Raw genomic sequence first — 21,177 nt, forward strand, 5'->3', positions numbered from 1 at the left:
TTAAAGAGTTGCATATGTAATTTTGTTTAAATAGTAACAGTAGAAAGCATAGTTATTGTCCGTGTCTGTTGTGATTGTTGCTCATAGTCCCTTTATGTCCGGACGTTTTTAGATAAAATAGATATATTTATTACATATATAGCATACATATGATACAGACTTGCTGTATACATGAAATATGAATATAACTCTGTAATATATATTCTATACCATATGCCTATAATAGATTACATGTATGATATAAATTTTATAGAGATGTAAAGCCATATCTAGTCTTGCTATCTGTTGCAACCCACATTCCTGCTCTAGAGTTAGTGCATTTATAAGTGGCAAAGTGGAAAACGCACTGCTCTGGTGTCAATAAAAGGCAATTTGTGCAGAATCTGGAGTGCGCAAGACTTTATTGATCTCAGCCTGGCCCATAGTAGTGGTAAATGTCACGGGCTGTGAATCTGGCCTCATGAACACGGCTCCTGGAACTCAAGCAAACTCAGAGTGGTGAATTACCTGTAGGCGAAATTAAGCCAAGCCACCCCCAGCCCCTCTGATGACAGAATCCCAGAATGCCTTGGCTTGGAAGGGTGCTTAGAAATTGTCTTGTCCCATCCCTGCTGCCAAGGGCCGGGCCACCTTGCGCTAGGCCAGGTTGCTGCAAGGCCCACCCAAGCTGGCCTGGAACACTGCCAGGGATGGGGCAGCCACAGCTCCTGTGGGCAGCGTGGGCCAGAGGCTCAGCAGCCTCAGAGAGCAGAAGTCCTTGCACAGCTCCAGCCCAAGGCCGCCGTCTGTCAGTGGGAAGCCAGTGGCCCTGGCGCTGTCCCTCCAGGCCCCAGCCAACAGCCCCTGTGCCGGTCTCTCGTGGCTCCCGTGCAGGGAGCCAAAGGCCGCAGGAGGGTGCCCCTGGAGAAGCCCTTGGGGAGCGCAGGGGCCAGGAATGCCGCCAGGAGGGCAGCAAGCAGGGCCCGGCCTGTCTGTCGCTGTGGGAGGGCACAGGGCGGGCGCTGAGGCCCTGCCAGCTGGAGCTGGGAGCTCTGGAGCGCGGCCGGCAGAGAGCCGTGGGCTCCCGCAGCTCTGCAGCCCTCAGGGCTGAGGCAGCTGCCCGGGCACAGCCGGCCGGGGACACGCGGCCGGCCCGGGGCCACCCGCAGCGGGACCCTGCTCTGGGGCCAGCCCCGGCCGCAGCAGGGAGCACCCCATGGGGCAGCGCCCGGGCAGGGAACGGCCCTGCCCAGGGACAGGGCTCCGCGAGCAGGGCAGCAGGGCCGGAGGGGCCGGGCACACAGAAGGGGGAACACACGACTGCGCTCACAGCCAGGATCACAGAGGAACTTTCTCTCTCACTGCAGCTCCCAGACAGGAGGGCGGGGCTGCTGCGCTGCGGGTCAGCCTCTGCTCCCAGGAAACAAGGGAGAGGACAAGAGGAAATGGCCTCAACTACTGCCAGAGGACGATTAGATTGGCTAGTTGGGACAAATTTCTCCTCTGAAAGCGTTGTCCAGCACTGGCAACAGCTGCCCATGCAATTGGTGGAATTGTCATTGCTTGAGGCACTTCAGGAATGTCTGAATATAGCACCTGGGGACATGGTATCCAGCCGGACTTGTCAGTATCAGGTCTGTGCCCTGCAACTTGATGGCAGGACTAATGTGGGCCGGGACACAGCCCAGATACTGGCAGCTGTGAGCTGACTCAAGCCACGCAGATGAGCCTTCCACCTTGGCAAGCACCCGTGCTGTCAGCTGAGCCACTGGCAACGTGCTGCCTTGACCTACTGTAAAATGCTTTTAGGGTCAAGGTGGCGATGGAGAGGGGGGTGGGCGGCTCTCCCAGCTCCCGAGCACAAGGTGAGAAAACAGAAACGCTGTACCCATCAATCCCGGGAACTGACTCATGGTACCAGGGGAAAGAGAGGGGCAAAGGCACAATTTTGAGTTCCATCTAGGCTGCACCGAGAGAGGACCACACAGAGGCAGGCGTGCACGATGGCAAATGCCAGAGGTTTTCCTGCAGGGGGAAAAGCTCCAAACAATACACAACACAAAGCCCAAACCCAAAGACTAACGTTTCCATTTTCAGTGATTGCTGGCTGAGAGAAGCAGCTGTGCGGTGCTGCTTGCGGCTTCTCGGCAAAAGAAGTCCTTGCTCGTCCTTGCTCGTCTCAGGGCTCTCCAAAGCCAGGTGAGGATTTCTTCCTGCTCTTGCCTGTGCTGAGACCAAAGAGCCTTGGGGTGTCCAGGGCTGTTAGCAAGAGAGCTGGTGGAATTCACTGCAAGGCACGCAGCCTTCCCCTCCAAGGCTCCAGAGATACAAGGGCAGAAAGCTGTAGCCTAAGCTGCACTGCACTAGCACCTTCTTGAGCTTATCTGTCCTCTGGCATCCTTCAGGCTGGGCGGTGTAAATCGGAGCTGCTTTCCCAGGGAATTCAGGCTTTGCCCAAACTGGAGCCTTGCTGAAGGCAAAGGCCACAAAAGGGCTCTCACTTGTGCTGCCCGTGCCATGGATGGCCCCAGAGCCAGGGGGCATTTCTTGGCTGCTGAGATCCCCTCTTCACCGTCAGGCCTTGCTGGTGAGCAAAACCCACACGGACATTCCAGCACCGACTTTGACTCCAAACTTTTCCGTTTTCTACATGGAAAAACTTGGATTTTTCCTTCTGCTGGAAAGGGGATGGATTCCCTTGGTTGATGTATTTGGCACAAAGGTCCTCCTCACGTGGAAACCTTTCTGGGAAATCTGAAACTCTTCTGTCCATCAAGATCCCATTCTGTCCCACTGAATCATGGCAAATATAGTGCAAAAGCACCACTCTTCTCTCCTCTGCCAGCAGCTGAGTCACCACCCTCAGAAAGGTTTAAAAGTGGCGTGGATGTGGCATTTGGGGACGAGGCTGAGTGGTGTGGTTGGCAGTGTTAAGTTTGCAGTCACACTGTGTGATCTCCAGGGACTTTTTCAACCTCACTGACTCTGAGATTTGAGTGTAGCTCAACCCGTGAGGAGTCAAAGCTTACACTCAATGATCCTCAAGGGCGCCTTCCAACAGGGATATCTATGAGATTGTCAATGAAGGGCAGATGCAAATAAATGCAAAAGAGAGAACAATGGGAGCTCTTTGGAACAGCTTCACTTGAGGGCAGCCTTAAGCAGTACACCAGGGCCACTCTGAGTTCCTGAGGGAGGAGTTGGCTGAGGGGACAAAAGGTGGCCTTGGCTGGGCTGTGATGCGCTCTGACGCCTGTGACATCACAGGGGACGTGTCACAGAGGGGGAAGCAATAAAAGGCCCCAGCAGGTTAACACTGGCCCTGTATTGCTTGGGCGAGCGGTGAGTACACACGTGGCGGGGAGGCTGGGCTGGGGACAAGAGCTGGGGCAGAAACGCTGCAGTCAGGGCTGCCTTCTCCCCCTGTGTGCAGGGACAGCCCATCATGGGAGAGCCTTGGGCAGGCCACAGGGCTGCTGCTGCTGCTGCTGCTGCAGCTCCAGGGGCACTGGCTTAGCCCTTGCTGCCTGCCAGCTGTCTGGGGCCCTGTCCTTCCTGCACCCAGAACCCTGAGCATCCTGTCCTCCCTCCTGCAACCAGTAGTTCCCTCCCTCCCTACCTCCCTTCCCCACTCAAGGCCTTCTCTCCCTCCTCCTGCAGACCATGGATCCAGTCGTGTTCCTGTTCGCGCTCTTGCAAGGTCTCATCCAGTACCCGCCGCCCGTGGGTGACGGTTTGGATGAGGAAACACATTGGCTCATGGAAGCGCGTGCAAAGTACCTGGAACGGGAGAGGCTTCGGCTGGAGCAGGAGGTGGAGCAGCTCTCCCAGAAGAAGATGCAACACCTGCAGCTCTTAGCTGTTGCTGTGCTCCTGGCCCTGGTCTTGGTCCTGCGGATTATTGGGTGGAAAAGCAGCCTGAGGAGAGAGGAGAATGAAGAAGAAAACCATGGTGCAAATGAAGAGGAAGTTGGCAATGTTGCTGGAAATGAAGATGACAATGATGGAAATGATGTTGTCAATGGGGCTGCACTTGCAGAAAACAACAATGATGTTGCAAATGTAGCCCAAGAAGAAGACGAGCCTTTTGACGACGGTGATGGACAAGCTATCATGGAGCGCATACAGTGGCCTGTACAGGACCTGCAGAAAGGCTGTGAGTGGACAACTGACCTGATGGACAATTACGCAATTTACTTTGGGCATGTCTTGTCTGACAGTTTCTACCCAGTCCTGCACCGAGCCATCGGGGTGGGCAGTGCCTTTGAAGGTTGGAGTCCCCGTGAGCAGGATGTGGTGTACCGTGTGCTCATACCCATGACTCCTCCTCGAGGCCACAGCTTCCACCTGGAGCTGGACGGCGCAGGGCAGAGGCACGTCAGGAACTTCCGTGTCCGCGTGCAGCTGGAGTGCACCTGCACGGGGCAGCAGCAGGGTGAGAACATGCTGTGCTTCCTGCACCACCCCGAGGAGGAGTTGAGGAGGAATCAGGATCCCAGCCTCCTAGACACCCTGTGCACCGACTCCTACCTGGACGTGCACAAAACTGCCCGCTGGTTCCGGCAACTGGTGAAAGCAATCTGGCCAGCTTTGCCTCAGTCGCACAACTGGCATTTAACGCTGCTGCCCTCCACACGCTCCTGCCAATTCAAGGTGACCAATGGTGAAGAAAGCTTCAGGATTGAGATGCTCTTCGGGGTGCGCAGATGTGACTCAGCCATCTTTGTGAGCAGCCAGCCTAGAGAGGCCTACACACTCAGCACAATCTGGCCTGAGTCCTACGCTGTGGCAGAGGTTGAGTACTTCAAGTACATTGCCAGGCAGGCCCCCCCTGACAGCTTGCACCTCAAATGCCTTCAGTTCTTTGCCCGCCTTGTGCTGGGCTACACCTTCTCCACCTACACCATGAAGACCATTGTCATGCACCTGCTCTCTTTCAAGCCCACATCATCGTGGCGCAGGGGACATCTCCGGGAGCGACTGACGGATATCAGGGACAGCCTGCATATATGCTTGCGAAGGAAATGCCTCGAACACTTCATTGTGGGTAACCGGGAGTTTCCTCAGGACATCAATTTACCCCCAGATGTACAAAGCCGTAGGAGATACAATCTCTTCCATCACATGGCGGAGCAGCCGACTGCCCACACCCAGGCCATGCAGGAATACCGGGTGCTGCACAAGACATTCAAAAGAATCGCTCTCGGAGAAGATGACTGAAGGAAGGGCAGGAGCCATGGCCATGTGCACAGAGCTGTGCTTGTGCTGCTGGCAGCTGGCAGCAGACAAGCACCTCCTAGCAGAAATTTGGTGCTTTAATGAGAAGAGGAGGCGTGCAAAGGCTCTGGCGAAGGTCCAACGGCCTCTGCTGCCACCTCAGCAGGTGGACGGCAACGGGAGGGTTTATTCTACTTCCTGCTATCATCTCACTTTCCAAAAAAGGCACCCAGTTGTCATTGAGCCCTGCTCTGCGCGCAGGGCCAAAGTCTCCGAACCCCACCTGCAATATGCAGTTCTTCCCAGCCTTTGAGGTGGGCTAAAATGTCCAGCATGAAAGAAGTGGGGATCTGGGACAGAAAAAGAAAAAAAGAAAAAAGGCCTAGAGGAAAAACTGGCGCTGCTGGCCCAGGATGAGTCAATGGATGGAGCCTCTCCTTGTCCCCGGAAGAGACACCTTGATGTCAGCATTCAACCACGTGTGTTGGAGCTGACATGAAATTTTGTCTATAGAGGAATCAAGGTTTTTGTTTCATAGGTGTCATGGTTTGACACTGGCACAAGGCCAGTGCCCCCATGAAAATCTCTCCCTTGAATGCTGTTAAATGAACTCGAGAACAGAGCAAAGCAGGCCCAAGCATAATAAGAGGAAAAAAGCTTTATTAAGCTACTACTACAAAAGGAAGAAAAGAAAGAAAAAGGAAACAAAAAAGCACACAAAGATCAAAATGAAAACCTTGCAAAGCATTCCTCCTGTAAGAGGCCGTCTGAAGACCCTCACTCATTTGCCTGCCGATTGCCACAAGCAGGATTTCCCTTCCCCCTCTGCAGTTCCGGCTTGGAGAAGACAATAGTGCCGGTGCAGCCGCTGTACCATTACGTGCTGTTCCCAATGAGGCCCGGCAGGAACTTGGCAAGGGGTTGGCAAGGACTTGGCGAAGACCCAGCGTGGACCCAGCATCGAGCAGCCTACTGCAATTCCTGCTTCACTCTCCACCTTTAAGCCAAATGAACTGTTGGGGTGACTCTGGTGGTCTCTCACTGAAGACCCCTCATCTGCCTCACTACCACCGTGACAGACGGAGATCAAGAACCCTCTCCCCAAGGACTGAGACTGAGACTCCTACCACAAACAGTGGGCGAAGGGAGAGAATGACCTGACCTGTTCTTCTCCAGTAACTTCAATGGACTTATCCTTCATTGTGTTTGTTCAGCCTAGATGATTTTCTGTAAATACACTTGTTCCCCCCAGCAATTTCAATAGACTCTCATTGTTCTGCCTGTTCCCCCCCTTTTTCCCTCTGTGAACTATAACTAGACCCCTGGGTTAGGTAGGACTTTGGAGACTCTCCCCAACACAACAAGACGGATCCACATCGTCCGGACCAGTGAGGACTCCGCCTGTGTTGGTAGCTATTCCCATCCCCCCTTCTCTCTCTCTCTCTATCCTTCTTATTTCTTTTCTGAACCCACTATCGCATTTATTGTTTTGGCCCTTAATAAAGGTGCATTTGTTGTGATTAAACTGCTGAGTGTCTTTTGCACTTTGGGATCGGCTAACGAACCATCACGACACCCCGCTATAAGCGGATCGTGACACCTCCTCCCACCACCCAACTCCAACAAACCACACTGAGACACAATCTGGACCCCAATCAGGTTGCCACCCTCTAGACGATCGATACTCAGCCCTTCGAGGGAACAGAGTTTCTCCTGTGCCACAGGCCACCCAAGAAAACACAGCTCCACATCCTGTGTTTCCATATCACACATGGCACCACCCAGAGAAAAGTTTGCCATGGTGACCCTTCTCCTTTCCATGCACAGTGCTCTCACCACCAATGCATGGCTGGACAGACTGCTTTTAGGATTTTTCTTTTCAAGGATGCCCTGCCAAGAGGGGAGAAAACAACAGTTCTGTTTTTCATTTCTTGGGACCAGAGTCCCCCCCGTTTTCCCATTTTTCCCCTGGGGCTGAGGGTCCAAGAACAGAGATCTTCTTCTCTTCTCCTTCTTTTGAGACAGGGGGCACCACCACAAACCCCCTAACTTTTTCTCTGTTCACTCCACTTCTGTCTTTTCCCAGCTGAAGCAGGTCTCTTGACTTTGCTCTAGCATCCTCCTAAAATACAGTCTCTCTTGGAGGAGAAGATTGGTTCAGTTTGTGGCCAACACAGAAAAAGTCCGGCCAAAAGCCACTCCTGGTCCCCCTCCCATCTAGAATTCCTCCTTCTAACATCCCAGGGTACAAGGTGTCCCTCTTCCTCTCTTTCAAACTGAGGAGGGGAAAGGAAAATTCACAAAGCTTTCATTTCTCAAGGAAAGGTTAAAAGTCCAAACTCCCCGGATGGCTCGATGCCCAGACTCCGGCAACTCCCACACGACAGGGCACCTTGCGGCCCCCCCAACTCCTCCTTCACCACGGTGAAATTGCTGACAAAATTGCTGCTGTCTCTTTCTCTCTCCCTCTCGGGAGAGAAACTCTTGGGGGGAACAGAGACATCCCAGATTTCTCCACCCTCCCATCTGCACGGGGCCAGCCTGGCTCCAGTCTCTCTACCCTCGGGCCTACCTCAGTCAGGCCATGGGCCTTCCCCTGCCCACCCAGCCACGGCTGGACAGGGGAGAGGCTGCACTGCGCGCTGACCGGAACCAGAGAGAGCCAGTTCTCCTGGGAATTCTGCTTATAACCCCTCTGTGTTCTCAGAGGCGTGTCCACCTTCCATTGTTCAAGATCCAAATTGACCTCTTCCTTCCGGAAATTTTTTTTTTTCCGTGTCAAACCATGACAATAGGTAGATATATTGTATATGCCAGTTGTATACGATAAAGTTGATGAATTATCATATATACTAGTAAAATACGATAAATCAAAACAATATAGTAATATAAATAATATCAACATATGAAATATGGAGTTATGTCAGGATAAAAAGTAATTTTAAAGAGTTGCATATGTAATTTTGTTTAAATAGTAACAGTAGAAAGCATAGTTATTGTCCGTGTCTGTTGTGATTGTTGCTCATAGTCCCTTTATGTCCGGACGTTTTTAGATAAAATAGATATATTTATTACATATATAGCATACATATGATACAGACTTGCTGTATACATGAAATATGAATATAACTCTTTAACATATATTCTATACCATATGCCTATAATAGATTACATGTATGATATAAATTTTATAGAGATGTAAAGCCATATCTAGTCTTGCTATCTGTTGCAACCCACATTCCTGCTCTAGAGTTAGTGCATTTATAAGTGGCAAAGTGGAAAACGCACTGCTCTGGTGTCAATAAAAGGCAATTTGTGCAGAATCTGGAGTGTGCAAGACTTTATTGATCTCAGCCTGGCCCATAGTAGTGGTAAATGTCACGGGCTGTGAATCTGGCCTCATGAACACGGCTCCTGGAACTCAAGCAAACTCAGAGTGGTGAATTACCTGTAGGCGAAATTAAGCCAAGCCACCCCCAGCCCCTCTGATGACAGAATCCCAGAATGCCTGGGCTTGGAAGGGTGCTTAGAAATTGTCTTGTCCCAGCCCTGCTGCCAAGGGCCGGGCCACCTTGCGCTAGGCCAGGTTGCTGCAAGGCCCATCCAAGCTGGCCTGGAACACTGCCAGGGATGGGGCAGCCACAGCTCCTGTGGGCAGCGTGGGCCAGAGGCTCAGCAGCCTCAGAGAGCAGAAGTCCTTGCACAGCTCCAGCCCAAGGCCGCCCTCTGTCAGTGGGAAGCCAGTGGCCCTGGCGCTGTCCCTCCAGGCCCCAGCCAACAGCCCCTGTGCCGGTCTCTCGTGGCTCCCGTGCAGGGAGCCAAAGGCCGCAGGAGGGTGCCCCTGGAGAAGCCCTTGGGGAGCGCAGGGGCCAGGAATGCCGCCAGGAGGGCAGCAAGCAGGGCCCGGCCTGTCTGTCGCTGCGGGAGGGCACAGGGCGGGCGCTGAGGCCCTGCCAGCTGGAGCTGGGAGCTCTGGAGCGCGGCCGGCAGAGAGCCGTGGGCTCCCGCAGCTCTGCAGCCCTCAGGGCTGAGGCAGCTGCCCGGGCACAGCCGGCCGGGGACACGCGGCCGGCCCGGGGCCACCCGCAGCGGGACCCTGCTCTGGGGCCAGCCCCGGCCGCAGCAGGGAGCACCCCATGGGGCAGCACCCGGGCAGGGAACGGCCCTGCCCGGGGACAGGGCTCCGCCAGCAGGGCAGCAGGGCCGGAGGGGCCGGGCACACAGAAGGGGGAACACACGGCTGCGCTCACAGCCAGGATCGCAGAGGAACTTTCTCTCTCACTGCAGCTCCCAGACAGGAGGGCGGGGCTGCTGCGCTGCAGGTCAGCCTCTGCTCCCAGGAAACAAGGGAGAGGACAAGAGGAAATGGCCTCAACTACTGCCAGAGGACGATTAGATTGGGTAGTTGGGACAAATTTCTCCTCTGAAAGGGTTGTCCAGCACTGGCAACAGCTGCCCATGCAATTGGTGGAATTGTCATTGCTTGAGGCACTTCAGGAATGTCTGAATGTAGCACCTGGGGACATGGTATCCAGCCGGACTTTTCAGTATCAGGTCTGTGCCCTGCAACTTGATGGCAGGACTCATGTGGGCCGGGACACAGCCCAGATACTGGCAGCTGTGAGCTGACTCAAGCCACGCAGATGAGCCTTCCACCTTGGCAAGCACCCGTGCTGTCAGCTGAGCCACTGGCAACGTGCCGCCTTGACCTACTGTAAAACGCTTTTAGGGTCAAGGTGGCGATGGAGAGGGGGGTGGGCGGCTCTCCCAGCTCCCGAGCACAAGGTGAGAAAACAGAAACGCTGTACCCATCAATCCCGGGAACTGACTCATGGTACCAGGGGAAAGAGAGGGGCAAAGGCACAATTTTGAGTTCCATCTAGGCTGCACCGAGAGAGGACCACACAGAGGCAGGCATGCACGATGGCAAATGCCAGAGGTTTTCCTGCGGGGGGAAAAGCTCCAAACAATACACAACACAAAGCCCAAACCCAAAGACTAACGTTTCCATTTTCAGTGATTGCTGGCTGAGAGAAGCAGCTGTGCGGTGCTGCTTGCGGCTTCTCGGCAAAAGAAGAAGTCCTTGCTCGTCCTTGCTCGTCTCAGGGCTCTCCAAAGCCAGGTGAGGATTTCTTCCTGCTCTTGCCTGTGCTGAGACCAAAGAGCCTTGGGGTGTCCAGGGCTGTTAGCAGGAGAGCTGGTGGAATTCACTGCAAGGCACGCAGCCTTCCCCTCCAAGGCTCCAGAGATACAAGGGCAGAAAGCTGTAGCCTAAGCTGCACTGCACTAGCACCTTCTTGAGCTTATCTGTCCTCTGGCATCCTTCAGGCTGGGCGGTGTAAATCTGAGCTGCTTTCCCAGGGAATTCAGGCTTTGCCCAAACTGGAGCCTTGCTGAAGGCAAAGGCCACAAAAGGGCTCTCACTTGTGCTGCCTGTGCCATGGATGGCCCCAGAGCCAGGGGGCATTTCTTGGCTGCTGAGATCCCCTCTTCACCGTCAGGCCTTGCTGGTGAGCAAAACCCACACGGACATTCCAGCACTGACTTTGACTCCAAACTTTTCCATTTTCTACATGGAAAACCTTGGATTTTTCCTTCTGCTGGAAAGGGGATGGATTCCCTTGGTTGATGTATTTGGCACAAAGGTCCTCCTCACGTGGAAACCTTTCTGGGAAATCTGAAACTCTTCTGTCCATCGAGATCCCATTCTGTCCCACTGAATCATGGCAAATACAGTGCAAAAGCACCACTCTTCTCTCCTCTGCCAGCAGCTGAGTCACCACCCTCAGAAAGGTTTAAAAGTGGCGTGGATGTGGCATTTGGGGACGAGGCTGAGTGGTGCGGTTGGCAGTGTTAAGTTTGCAGTCACACTGTGTGATCTCCAGGGACTTTTTCAACCTCACTGACTCTGAGATTTGAGTGTAGCTCAACCCGTGAGGAGTCAAAGCTTACACTCAATGATCCTCAAGGGCGCCTTCCAACAGGGATATCTATGAGATTGTCAATGAAGGGCAGATGCAAATAAATGCAAAAGAGAGAACAATGGGAGCTCTTTGGAACAGCTTCACTTGAGGGCAGCCTTAAGCAGTACACCAGGGCCACTCTGAGTTCCTGAGGGAGGAGTTGGCTGAGGGGACAAAGGGTGGCCTTGGCTGGGCTGTGATGCGCTCTGACGCCTGTGACATCACAGGGGACGTGTCACAGAGGGGGAAGCAATAAAAGGCCCCAGCAGGTTAACGCTGGCCCTGTATTGCTTGGGCGAGCGGTGAGTACACACGTGGCAGGGAGGCTGGGCTGGGGACAAGAGCTGGGGCAGAAACGCTGCAGTCAGGGCTGCCTTCTCCCCCTGTGTGCCGGGACAGCCCCTCATGGGAGAGCCTTGGGCAGGCCACAGGGCTGCTGCTGCTGCTGCTGCTGCTGCTGCAGCTCCAGGGGCACTGGCTTAGCCCTTGCTGCCTGCCAGCTGTCTGGGGCCCTGTCCTTCCTGCACCCAGAACCCTAAGCATCCTGTCCTCCCTCCTGCAACCAGTAGTTCCCTCCCTCCCTACCTCCCTTCCCCACTCAAGGCCTTCTCTCCCTCCTCCTGCAGACCATGGATCCAGTTGTGTTCCTGTTCGCGCTCTTGCAAGGTCTCATCCAGTACCCGCTGCCCGTGGGTGACGGTTTGGATGAGGAAACACATTGGCGCATGGAAGCGCGTGCAAAGTACCTGGAACGGGAGAGGCTTCGGCTGGAGCAGGAGGTGGAGCAGCTCTCCCAGAAGAAGATGCAACACCTGCAGCTCTTAGCTGTTGCTGTGCTCCTGGCCCTGGTCTTGGTCCTGCGGATTATAGGGTGGAAAAGCAGCCTGAGGAGAGAGGAGAATGAAGAAGAAAACCATGGTGCAAATGAAGAGGAAGTTGGCAATGTTGCTGGAAATGAAGATGACAATGATGGAAATGATGTTGTCAATGGGGCTGCACTTGCAGAAAACAACAATGATGTTGCAAATGTAGCCCAAGAAGAAGACGACCCTTTTGACGATGGTGATGGACAAGCTATCATGGAGCGCATACAGTGGCCTGTACAGGACCTGCAGAAAGGCTGTGAGTGGACAACTGACCTGATGGACAATTACGCAATTTACTTTGGGCATGTCTTGTCTGACAGTTTCTACCCAGTCCTGCACCGAGCCATCGGGGTGGGCAGTGCCTTTGAAGGTTGGAGTCCCCGTGAGCAGGATGTGGTGTACCGTGTGCTCATACCCATGACTCCTCCTCGAGGCCACAGCTTCCACCTGGAGCTGGACGGCGCAGGGCAGAGGCACGTCAGGAACTTCCGTGTCCGCGTGCAGCTGGAGTGCACCTGCACGGGGCAGCAGCAGGGTGAGAACATGCTGTGCTTCCTGCACCACCCCGAGGAGGAGTTGAGGAGGAATCAGGATCCCAGCCTCCTAGACACCCTGTGCACCGACTCCTACCTGGACGTGCACAAAACTGCCCGCTGGTTCCGGCAACTGGTGAAAGCAATCTGGCCAGCTTTGCCTCAGTCGCACAACTGGCATTTAACGCTGCTGCCCTCCACACGCTCCTGCCAATTCAAGGTGACCAATGGTGAAGAAAGCTTCAGGATTGAGATGCTCTTCGGGGTGCGCAGATGTGACTCAGCCATCTTTGTGAGCAGCCAGCCTAGAGAGGCCTACACACTCAGCACAATCTGGCCTGAGTCCTACGCTGTGGCAGAGGTTGAGTACTTCAAGTACATTGCCAGGCAGGCCCCCCCTGACAGCTTGCACCTCAAATGCCTTCAGTTCTTCGCCCGCCTTGTGCTGGGCTACACCTTCTCCACCTACACCATGAAGACCATTGTCATGCACCTGCTCTCTTTCAAGCCCACATCATCGTGGCGCAGGGGACATCTCCGGGAGCGACTGACGGATATCAGGGACAGCCTGCATATATGCTTGCGAAGGAAATGCCTCGAACACTTCATTGTGGGTAACCGGGAGTTTCCTCAGGACATCAATTTACCCCCAGATGTACAAAGCTGTAGGAGATACAATCTCTTCCATCACATGGCGCAGCAGCCGACTGCCCACACCCAGGCCATGCAGGAATACCGGGTGCTGCACAAGACGTTCAAAAGAATCGCTCTCGGAGAAGATGACTGAAGGAAGGGCAGGAGCCATGGCCATGTGCACAGAGCTGTGCTTGTGCTGCTGGCAGCTGGCAGCAGACAAGCACCTCCTAGCAGAAATTTGTTGCTTTAAGGAGAAGAGGAGGCATGCAAAGGCTCTGGCGAAGGTCCAACGGCCTCTGCTGCCACCTCAGCAGGTGGACGGCAACGGGAGGGTTTATTCTACTTCCTGCTATCATCTCACTTTCCAAAAAAGGCACCCAGTTGTCATTGAGCCCTGCTCTGCGCGCAGGGCCAAAGTCTCCGAACCCCACCTGCAATATGCAGTTCTTCCCAGCCTTTGAGGTGGGCTAAAATGTCCAGCATGAAAGAAGTGGGGATCTGGGACAGAAAAAAGAAAAAAAGAAAAAAGGCCTAGAGGAAAAACTGGCGCTGCTGGCCCAGGATGAGTCAATGGATGGAGCCTCTCCTTGTCCCCGGAAGAGACACCTTGATGTCAGCATTGAACCACGTGTGTTGGAGCTGATATAAAATTTTGTTTATAGAGGAATCAAGGTTTTTGTTTCATAGGTGTCATGGGTTGACACTGGCACAAGGCCAGTGCCCCCATGAAAATCTCTCCCTTGAATGCTGTTAAGTGGAACTGAGAACAGAGCAAAGCAGGCCCAAGCTTAATAAGAGGAAAAAAGCTTTATTAAGCTACTACTACAAAAGGAAGAAAAGAAAGAAAAAGGAAACAAAAAAGCACACAAAGATCAAAATGAAAACCTTGCAAAGCATTCCTCCTGTAAGAGGCCGTCTGAAGACCCTCACTCATTTGCCTGCCGATTGCCACAAGCAGGATTTCCCTTCCCCCTCTGCAGTTCCGGCTTGGAGAAGACAATAGTGCCGGTGCAGCCGCTGTACCATTACGTGCTGTTCCCAATGAGGCCCGGCAGGAACTTGGCAAGGGGTTGGCAAGGACTTGGCGAAGACCCAGCGTGGACCCAGCATCGAGCAGCCTACTGCAATTCCTGCTTCACTCTCCACCTTTATGCCAAATGAACTGTTGGGGTGACTCTGGTGGTCTCTCACTGAAGACCCCTCATCTGCCTCACTACCACCGTGACAGACGGAGATCAAGAACCCTCTCCCCAAGGACTGAGACTGAGACTCATACCACAAACAGTGGGCGAAGGGAGAGAATACCTGACCTGTTCTTCTCCAGTAACTTCAATGGACTTATCCTTCATTGTGTTTGTTCAGCCTAGATGATTTTCTGTAAATACACTTGTTCCCCCCAGCAATTTCAATAGACTCTCATTGTTCTGCCTGTTCCCCCCCTTTTTCCCTCTGTGAACTATAACTAGACCCCTGGGTTAGGTACGACTTTGGAGACTCTCCCCAACACAACAAGACGGATCCACATCGTCCGGACCAGTGAGGACTCCGCCTGTGTTGGTAGCTATTCCCATCCCCCCTTCTCTCTCTCTCTCTATCCTTCTTATTTCTTTTCTGAACCCACTATCGCATTTATTGTTTTGGCCCTTAATAAAGGTGCATTTGTTGTGATTAAACTGCTGAGTGTCTTTTGCACTTTGGGATCGGCTAACGAACCATCACGACACCCCGCTATAAGCGGATCGTGACACCTCCTCCCACCACCCAACTCCAACAAACCACACTGAGACACAATCTGGACCCCAGTCAGGTTGCCACCCTCTAGACGATCGATACTCAACCCTTCGAGGGAACAGAGTTTCTCCTGTGCCACAGGCCACCCAAGAAAACACAGCTCCACATCCTGTGTTTCCATATCACACATGGCACCACCCAGAGAAAAGTTTGCCATGGTGACCCTTCTCCTTTCCATGCACAGTGCTCTCACCACCAATGCATGGCTGGACAGACTGCTTTTAGGATTTTTCTTTTCAAGGATGCCCTGCCAAGAGGGGAGAAAACAACAGTTCTGTTTTTCATTTCTTGGGACCAGAGTCCCCCCCGTTTTCCCATTTTTCCCCTGGGGCTGAGGGTCCAAGAACAGAGATCTTCTTCTCTTCTCCTTCTTTTGAGACAGGGGGCACCACCACAAACCCCCTAACTTTTTCTCTGTTCACTCCACTTCTGTCTTTTCCCAGCTGAAGCAGGTCTCTTGACTTTGCTCTAGCATCCTCCTAAAATACAGTCTCTCTTGGAGGAGAAGATTGGTTCAGTTTGTGGCCAACACAGAAAAAGTCCGGCCAAAAGCCACTCCTGGTCCCCCTCCCATCTAGAATTCCTCCTTCTAACATCCCAGGGTACAAGGTGTCCCTCTTCCTCTCTTTCAAACTGAGGAGGGGAAAGGAAAATTCACAAAGCTTTCATTTCTCAAGGAAAGGTTAAAAGTCCAAACTCCCCGGATGGCTCGATGCCCAGACTCCGGCAACTCCCACACGACAGGGCACCTTGCGGCCCCCCCAACTCCTCCTTCACCACGGTGAAATTGCTGACAAAATTGCTGCTGTCTCTTTCTCTCTCCCTCTCGGGAGAGAAACTCTTGGGGGGAACAGAGACATCCCAGATTTCTCCACCCTCCCATCTGCACGGGGCCAGCCTGGCTCCAGTCTCTCTACCCTCGGGCCTACCTCAGTCAGGCCATGGGCCTTCCCCTGCCCACCCAGCCACGGCTGGACAGGGGAGAGGCTGCACTGCGCGCTGACCGGAACCAGAGAGAGCCAGTTCTCCTGGGAATTCTGCTTATAACCCCTCTGTGTTCTCAGAGGCGTGTCCACCTTCCATTGTTCAAGATCCAAATTGACCTCTTCCTTCTGGAAATTTTTTTTTTTCCGTGTCAAACCACGACAATAGGTAGATATATTGTATATGCCAGTTGTATACGATAAAGTTGATGAATTATCATATATACTAGTAAAATACGATAAATCAAAACAATATAGTAATATAAATAATATCAACATATGAAATATGGAGTTATGTCAGGATAAAAAGTAATTTTAAAGAGTTGCATATGTAATTTTGTTTAAATAGTAACAGTAGAAAGCATAGTTATTGTCCGTGTCTGTTGTGATTGTTGCTCATAGTCCCTTTATGTCCGGACGTTTTTAGATAAAATAGATATATTTATTACATATATAGCATACATATGATACAGACTTGCTGTATACATGAAATATGAATATAACTCTTTAATATATATTCTATACCATATGCCTATAATAGATTACATGTATGATATAAATTTTATAGAGATGTAAAGCCATATCTAGTCTTGCTATCTGTTGCAACCCACATTCCTGCTCTAGAGTTAGTGCATTTATAAGTGGCAAAGTGGAAAACGCACTGCTCTGGTGTCAATAAAAGGCAATTTGTGCAGAATCTGGAGTGTGCAAGACTTTATTGATCTCAGCCTGGCCCATAGTAGTGGTAAATGTCACGGGCTGTGAATCTGGCCTCATGAACACGGCTCCTGGAACTCAAGCAAACTCAGAGTGGTGAATTACCTGTAGGCGAAATTAAGCCAAGCCACCCCCAGCCCCTCTGATGACAGAATCCCAGAATGCCTGGGCTTGGAAGGGTGCTTAGAAATTGTCTTGTCCCAGCCCTGCTGCCAAGGGCCGGGCCACCTTGCGCTAGGCCAGGTTGCTGCAAGGCCCATCCAAGCTGGCCTGGAACACTGCCAGGGATGGGGCAGCCACAGCTCCTGTGGGCAGCGTGGGCCAGAGGCTCAGCAGCCTCAGAGAGCAGAAGTCCTTGCACAGCTCCAGCCCAAGGCCGCCCTCTGTCAGTGGGAAGCCAGTGGCCCTGGCGCTGTCCCTCCAGGCCCCAGCCAACAGCCCCTGTGCCGGTCTCTCGTGGCTCCCGTGCAGGGAGCCAAAGGCCGCAGGAGGGTGCCCCTGGAGAAGCCCTTGGGGAGCGCAGGGGCCAGGAATGCCGCCAGGAGGGCAGCAAGCAGGGCCCGGCCTGTCTGTCGCTGCGGGAGGGCACAGGGCGGGCGCTGAGGCCCTGCCAGCTGGAGCTGGGAGCTCTGGAGCGCGGCCGGCAGAGAGCCGTGGGCTCCCGCAGCTCTGCAGCCCTCAGGGCTGAGGCAGCTGCCCGGGCACAGCCGGCCGGGGACACGCGGCCGGCCCGGGGCCACCCGCAGCGGGACCCTGCTCTGGGGCCAGCCCCGGCCGCAGCAGGGAGCACCCCATGGGGCAGCCCCCGGGCAGGGAACGGCCCTGCCCGGGGACAGGGCTCCGCGAGCAGGGCAGCAGGGCCGGAGGAGCCGGGCACACAGAAAGTGAGGGAGACATTGGTGTAGTAACAGCCTGGCTGCCTTGGGGCATACACAACAGCCTGACGGGGCACAGACAGGCAGGAGCTCCCATCCTCTTTGCATCCTGGTGCCAGACTGTGCCTGGATCTATCCTGAGACCTACCCTTACTCAGGTGCAGCACCTCATACTTGTTCTTTTTAAACTACATGAGACTGCTATGGTTCCACTCCTCAAGCACATCCACATCTCTTTGGTAGTCATTCCATTCTTCAGGTGTGTCAGTTGCTGCTTGTTGACATCAGCAAACCTGCTGAGGATACCTCTGTGTACAGGATTAATTAAGATATTAATAGACATTGCTCAGAGAACAGAACTTTGAGGGACACTACTGATCTCCCATGTCCAACCTGACTCTCAGCTGTTGATCTCTGGAAGCACAATTCCTGCAATTTCTTATCCATCCAACAGTCCAGGCACCAAATCCATCTCTCTCAAATTTAGGGAGAATGTTTTGGGGATCATGTCAAAGGCTTTAAAGTAGTCCAGATAAATGACACCTGTAGCCTTTCCCTTGTCCCTTCATGTACTCCATCCATCATTGAAGGCCACTGGGTAGGTCAGGCAAGACTCACCCTAGGCTGTCCCAAATCACCTCCCTGTTCTCCATTTGCCTTAGCATAACTTCAAGGAGGATGTGTTCCGTTATCTTCCGAGGCACTGACATGAGGCTGACATTGGTCATTTCCAGAGTGTTGCTTTCTACCCTTTTTTAAAATGGGTGTAGCGGGTTCACACTAAGCCACTCCATCACTCCCCTTCCTAGTGTGACAGGGGAGAGAACATAAAATGGAAAACAAGTAGTCAGTTGAGATAAGGCTGTTAATTAAAGTGAAAAAAATTGAGAATTTGTGCATGCAAAAACAAAGGAGAAAAAACATTTATTCTCTACTTCTTATAGACGAGCAATGTTCAGCCACTTCCTGGGAAGCATTAATTTCTCTATTCTCTTGTCTTCTCGTTCCCTATGAGATATTGGGCGGGCCTATTGTACCACACACCTTAACAGAGCAGAGTGATACTTCGTAAAGAGAGATCTGTTCTGTTTAGAAACCCAGCCGTGAGTGGCCTCTAGCTGGAGCCAGAGGTTTATGTATTCCACTCTGGTCCTGGAGAATCATAACAAGTGAATGGCTGCAGACATACCTCCCCTCTCCAGAACATCAGTCTTCCCTTGTTAAAGCACCCTGAGCAGGGGAAGAGGGAAACAACCATTTCCAGTTGTTTGGCTAGCCCAAATCATATGCACTGATGAATAAAGGATGGGAATTGCTCACTAAGTACTTGCTGACTTTCTCTACTCCCCTCTAGCAGCAGTTTCTTTAGTATGGTGACTTTTTCTTTTGTGAGGGTGATGCAAAAGGGAAGAAAACAAGCAGAGCCAGCAATCAGACTGCAAGTTAGGTCACTGCAAAGAAAAGGGGTTAATCTTTCACTCAGAGCAAGAAAGGGTTAGATAAAAACATGCCTGTGTGGAGTGTGGAATGCTGCAACAGGTCCCAAAGCAGTGGTGGCAAAGGCCTGAACACAGGAAAGGGTCTGGTGATCAAGTCTGATGAGGAACAGCTGAGGGAACTGGAGGGGCTGAGAATGGAGAAGAGGAGGCTCAGGGGGGCTTTCTTGTTCTCTATAACTCCCTGACAGAAGTGTGGAGCCACACCCCAGGTGGGGGTCAGGCTCTGCTCCCAAGAAACTAGGGAGAGGACAAGAGGAAATGGCCTCAACTTCTGCCAGGGGGGACTTAGATTGGGTATTAAGGACAAATTTCTCCTCTGAAAAGGTTTTTAACGGTTGTCATGGCTGCCTGTGGAATTAATGATATTGTCATGTCTGGAGGCTCTTAAGGAATGTGTGGATGTGGCACCTGGGGACATGGTTTCAAGGTCAACTTGTCAGTGTCAGGTTTGGGGGTGGACTCTCTACAATCTTAGAGATCTTTTTCAACCTAAACAAGTCCATACTACTGCGATGGGGAGCCAGTTTTAACCCAAAGAGTATTTGGCAATGTCATTTCATAAAGTCATTAATAGGAACTTCACTCTAGTGCTCAAACTTATGCAGCTGCTTTTCTCTTTGCTCTCTTCATCTTCACTTCTACCTTCAGCCTTGGGACAGGAGAATTGGCTTTGGTGGGACCAGTGGTAGTGAGAAAGCCTCATGCCAGGGGGTTGTATGTTGGTTTATTTCTGCCAAGGTTGGAGCTTCCTCCAGAAAAGGCTGTGATCCCTCCAGTCTTTATTGACGGTTTTTGACTGCTCTAAGGTGTGTTGCAGGCTGCAAGAGATGTTGGTCAAGCTGAAGGCAGATCACAAGATGCACTGATCTGAAACCCAGCTGAACCAAGCAATAGGTAAAGTCTCTTAGCCACATCAATCCCAGGCTGTGTTTGCCAAGAAGATGAAAATGACGTGAACACAAAACATGTAGGAAGTGGTGGGAAAGTCACTGATTTCCAAACAGCCTGCTTCTAGAATAAGGCATGTTCCATGTAACAATGAATGGAAGAAGCTGATGTGCCACTGATATGACCCTGTGTTGTTTCAATGTAACTTATCATACCATAGAGTTATTACAGTATTATTATAGTGTGATTTATATCTATTTAAAATTATTGCAGTATTTTTCAGTGCTTTATTACATTCAGGCAAGGCTTTGCCCAACAGCCTGTGGGAGCAGACAATGACAGAAACAGCCCACGCATGAAAGAGACTTGATTTGCTGAAGTCCTTTTGGTTTTCTCTCCTGCAATCCTGCTGCAGCCCCTCACCTGATGGCAGGAAGAATGTGGGGTGGGACACAGCCCAGATACTGGCAGCTGTGAGCTGACTCAAGCCACGCAGATGAGCCTTCCACCTTGGCAAGCACCAGTGCTGTCAGCTGAGCCACTGGCAACGTGCCGCCTTGTTAGGGGCTCTCCCTAACAGAAATGTGAAATATTTTAGCAAAAGAAAGATTTTTGGTTTTGAGAACTATGTCTTCCAGAGAGGACATTTTGTGATATATCCCTCGCTCAATTCCAACTTGCTTTGATTTTTTTCTCCCTTCTCCCTGCTTCTGTGACATGATAGTAACAGAGCTGCTGGCTTGGGATGGGAATTGCTTTGTAGCATCAGTGCTCCTGGTGAAATGCTTCCCTGAGGGTAGAAGGACCTTTGCACTACTGCAGTGGTCCAGAGCATCAGCACATGAGTTTAGCATTCTGCTCTGACTGTGGTCTTTGTAAAAAATCTCACTCCTGATCACTTGAGGCTCATCCTCAGCTAGCCTGAGCTGATGGCTTCTGAGGGTGGCTGCCCAGCTCTGCCAGCTGTCAGTTTGTGTTGAGGCGCGGCATGCGCTCCTCGCCGCGGCACTCCGAGCCGTGCTGGGCGGTGAGGGAAGAGAACGGGCGGCCGCTTTCCCCCGCAAGCTCTGCAGTTTCAGTTCGTGGCGCGCGGGGACAGACGAAGGCGACACGGGACTTGGGGGGGAACGAGATGGTTTTATTCCATGAGCCCCAAGACCCCGGCGGGCGGGGGGGCAAAGGTTTTATACAGAACTCAGGAGGACGGGTGTAGGAACAGTAACCAATGAG

The 21,177-nt window shown here is 52.4% G+C and overlaps 2 protein-coding genes across 2 annotated transcripts; both read left to right on the plus strand.

The window, feature by feature from the left end:
- The first annotated feature begins 3,642 nt into the window (after positions 1 to 3,642).
- On the plus strand, positions 3,643 to 5,199 carry LOC144246455 (inositol 1,4,5-trisphosphate receptor-interacting protein-like 1). The gene has a single exon (XM_077783851.1). It carries the CDS (start codon positions 3,643 to 3,645, stop codon positions 5,197 to 5,199), a length of 1,557 nt encoding a protein of 518 aa, XP_077639977.1.
- Positions 5,200 to 11,788: 6,589 nt separating this feature from the next.
- On the plus strand, positions 11,789 to 13,345 carry LOC144246456 (inositol 1,4,5-trisphosphate receptor-interacting protein-like 1). Its single transcript, XM_077783852.1, has one exon. The coding sequence runs from the start codon at positions 11,789 to 11,791 to the stop codon at positions 13,343 to 13,345; it is 1,557 nt and encodes a 518-aa protein (XP_077639978.1).
- The last annotated feature ends 7,832 nt before the right edge of the window (positions 13,346 to 21,177 follow it).

Source organism: Lonchura striata, chromosome 6 (assembly GCF_046129695.1).
Source record: "Lonchura striata isolate bLonStr1 chromosome 6, bLonStr1.mat, whole genome shotgun sequence".
In the NCBI taxonomy this organism is placed as follows: Eukaryota; Metazoa; Chordata; class Aves; order Passeriformes; family Estrildidae; genus Lonchura; species Lonchura striata.

Coding starts and splice junctions, on each gene's coding strand:
- LOC144246455 (XM_077783851.1), top strand. CDS start 3,643: ATGGATCCAGTCGTGTTCCTGTTCGCGCTCTTGCAAGGTCTCATCCAG.
- LOC144246456 (XM_077783852.1), top strand. CDS start 11,789: ATGGATCCAGTTGTGTTCCTGTTCGCGCTCTTGCAAGGTCTCATCCAG.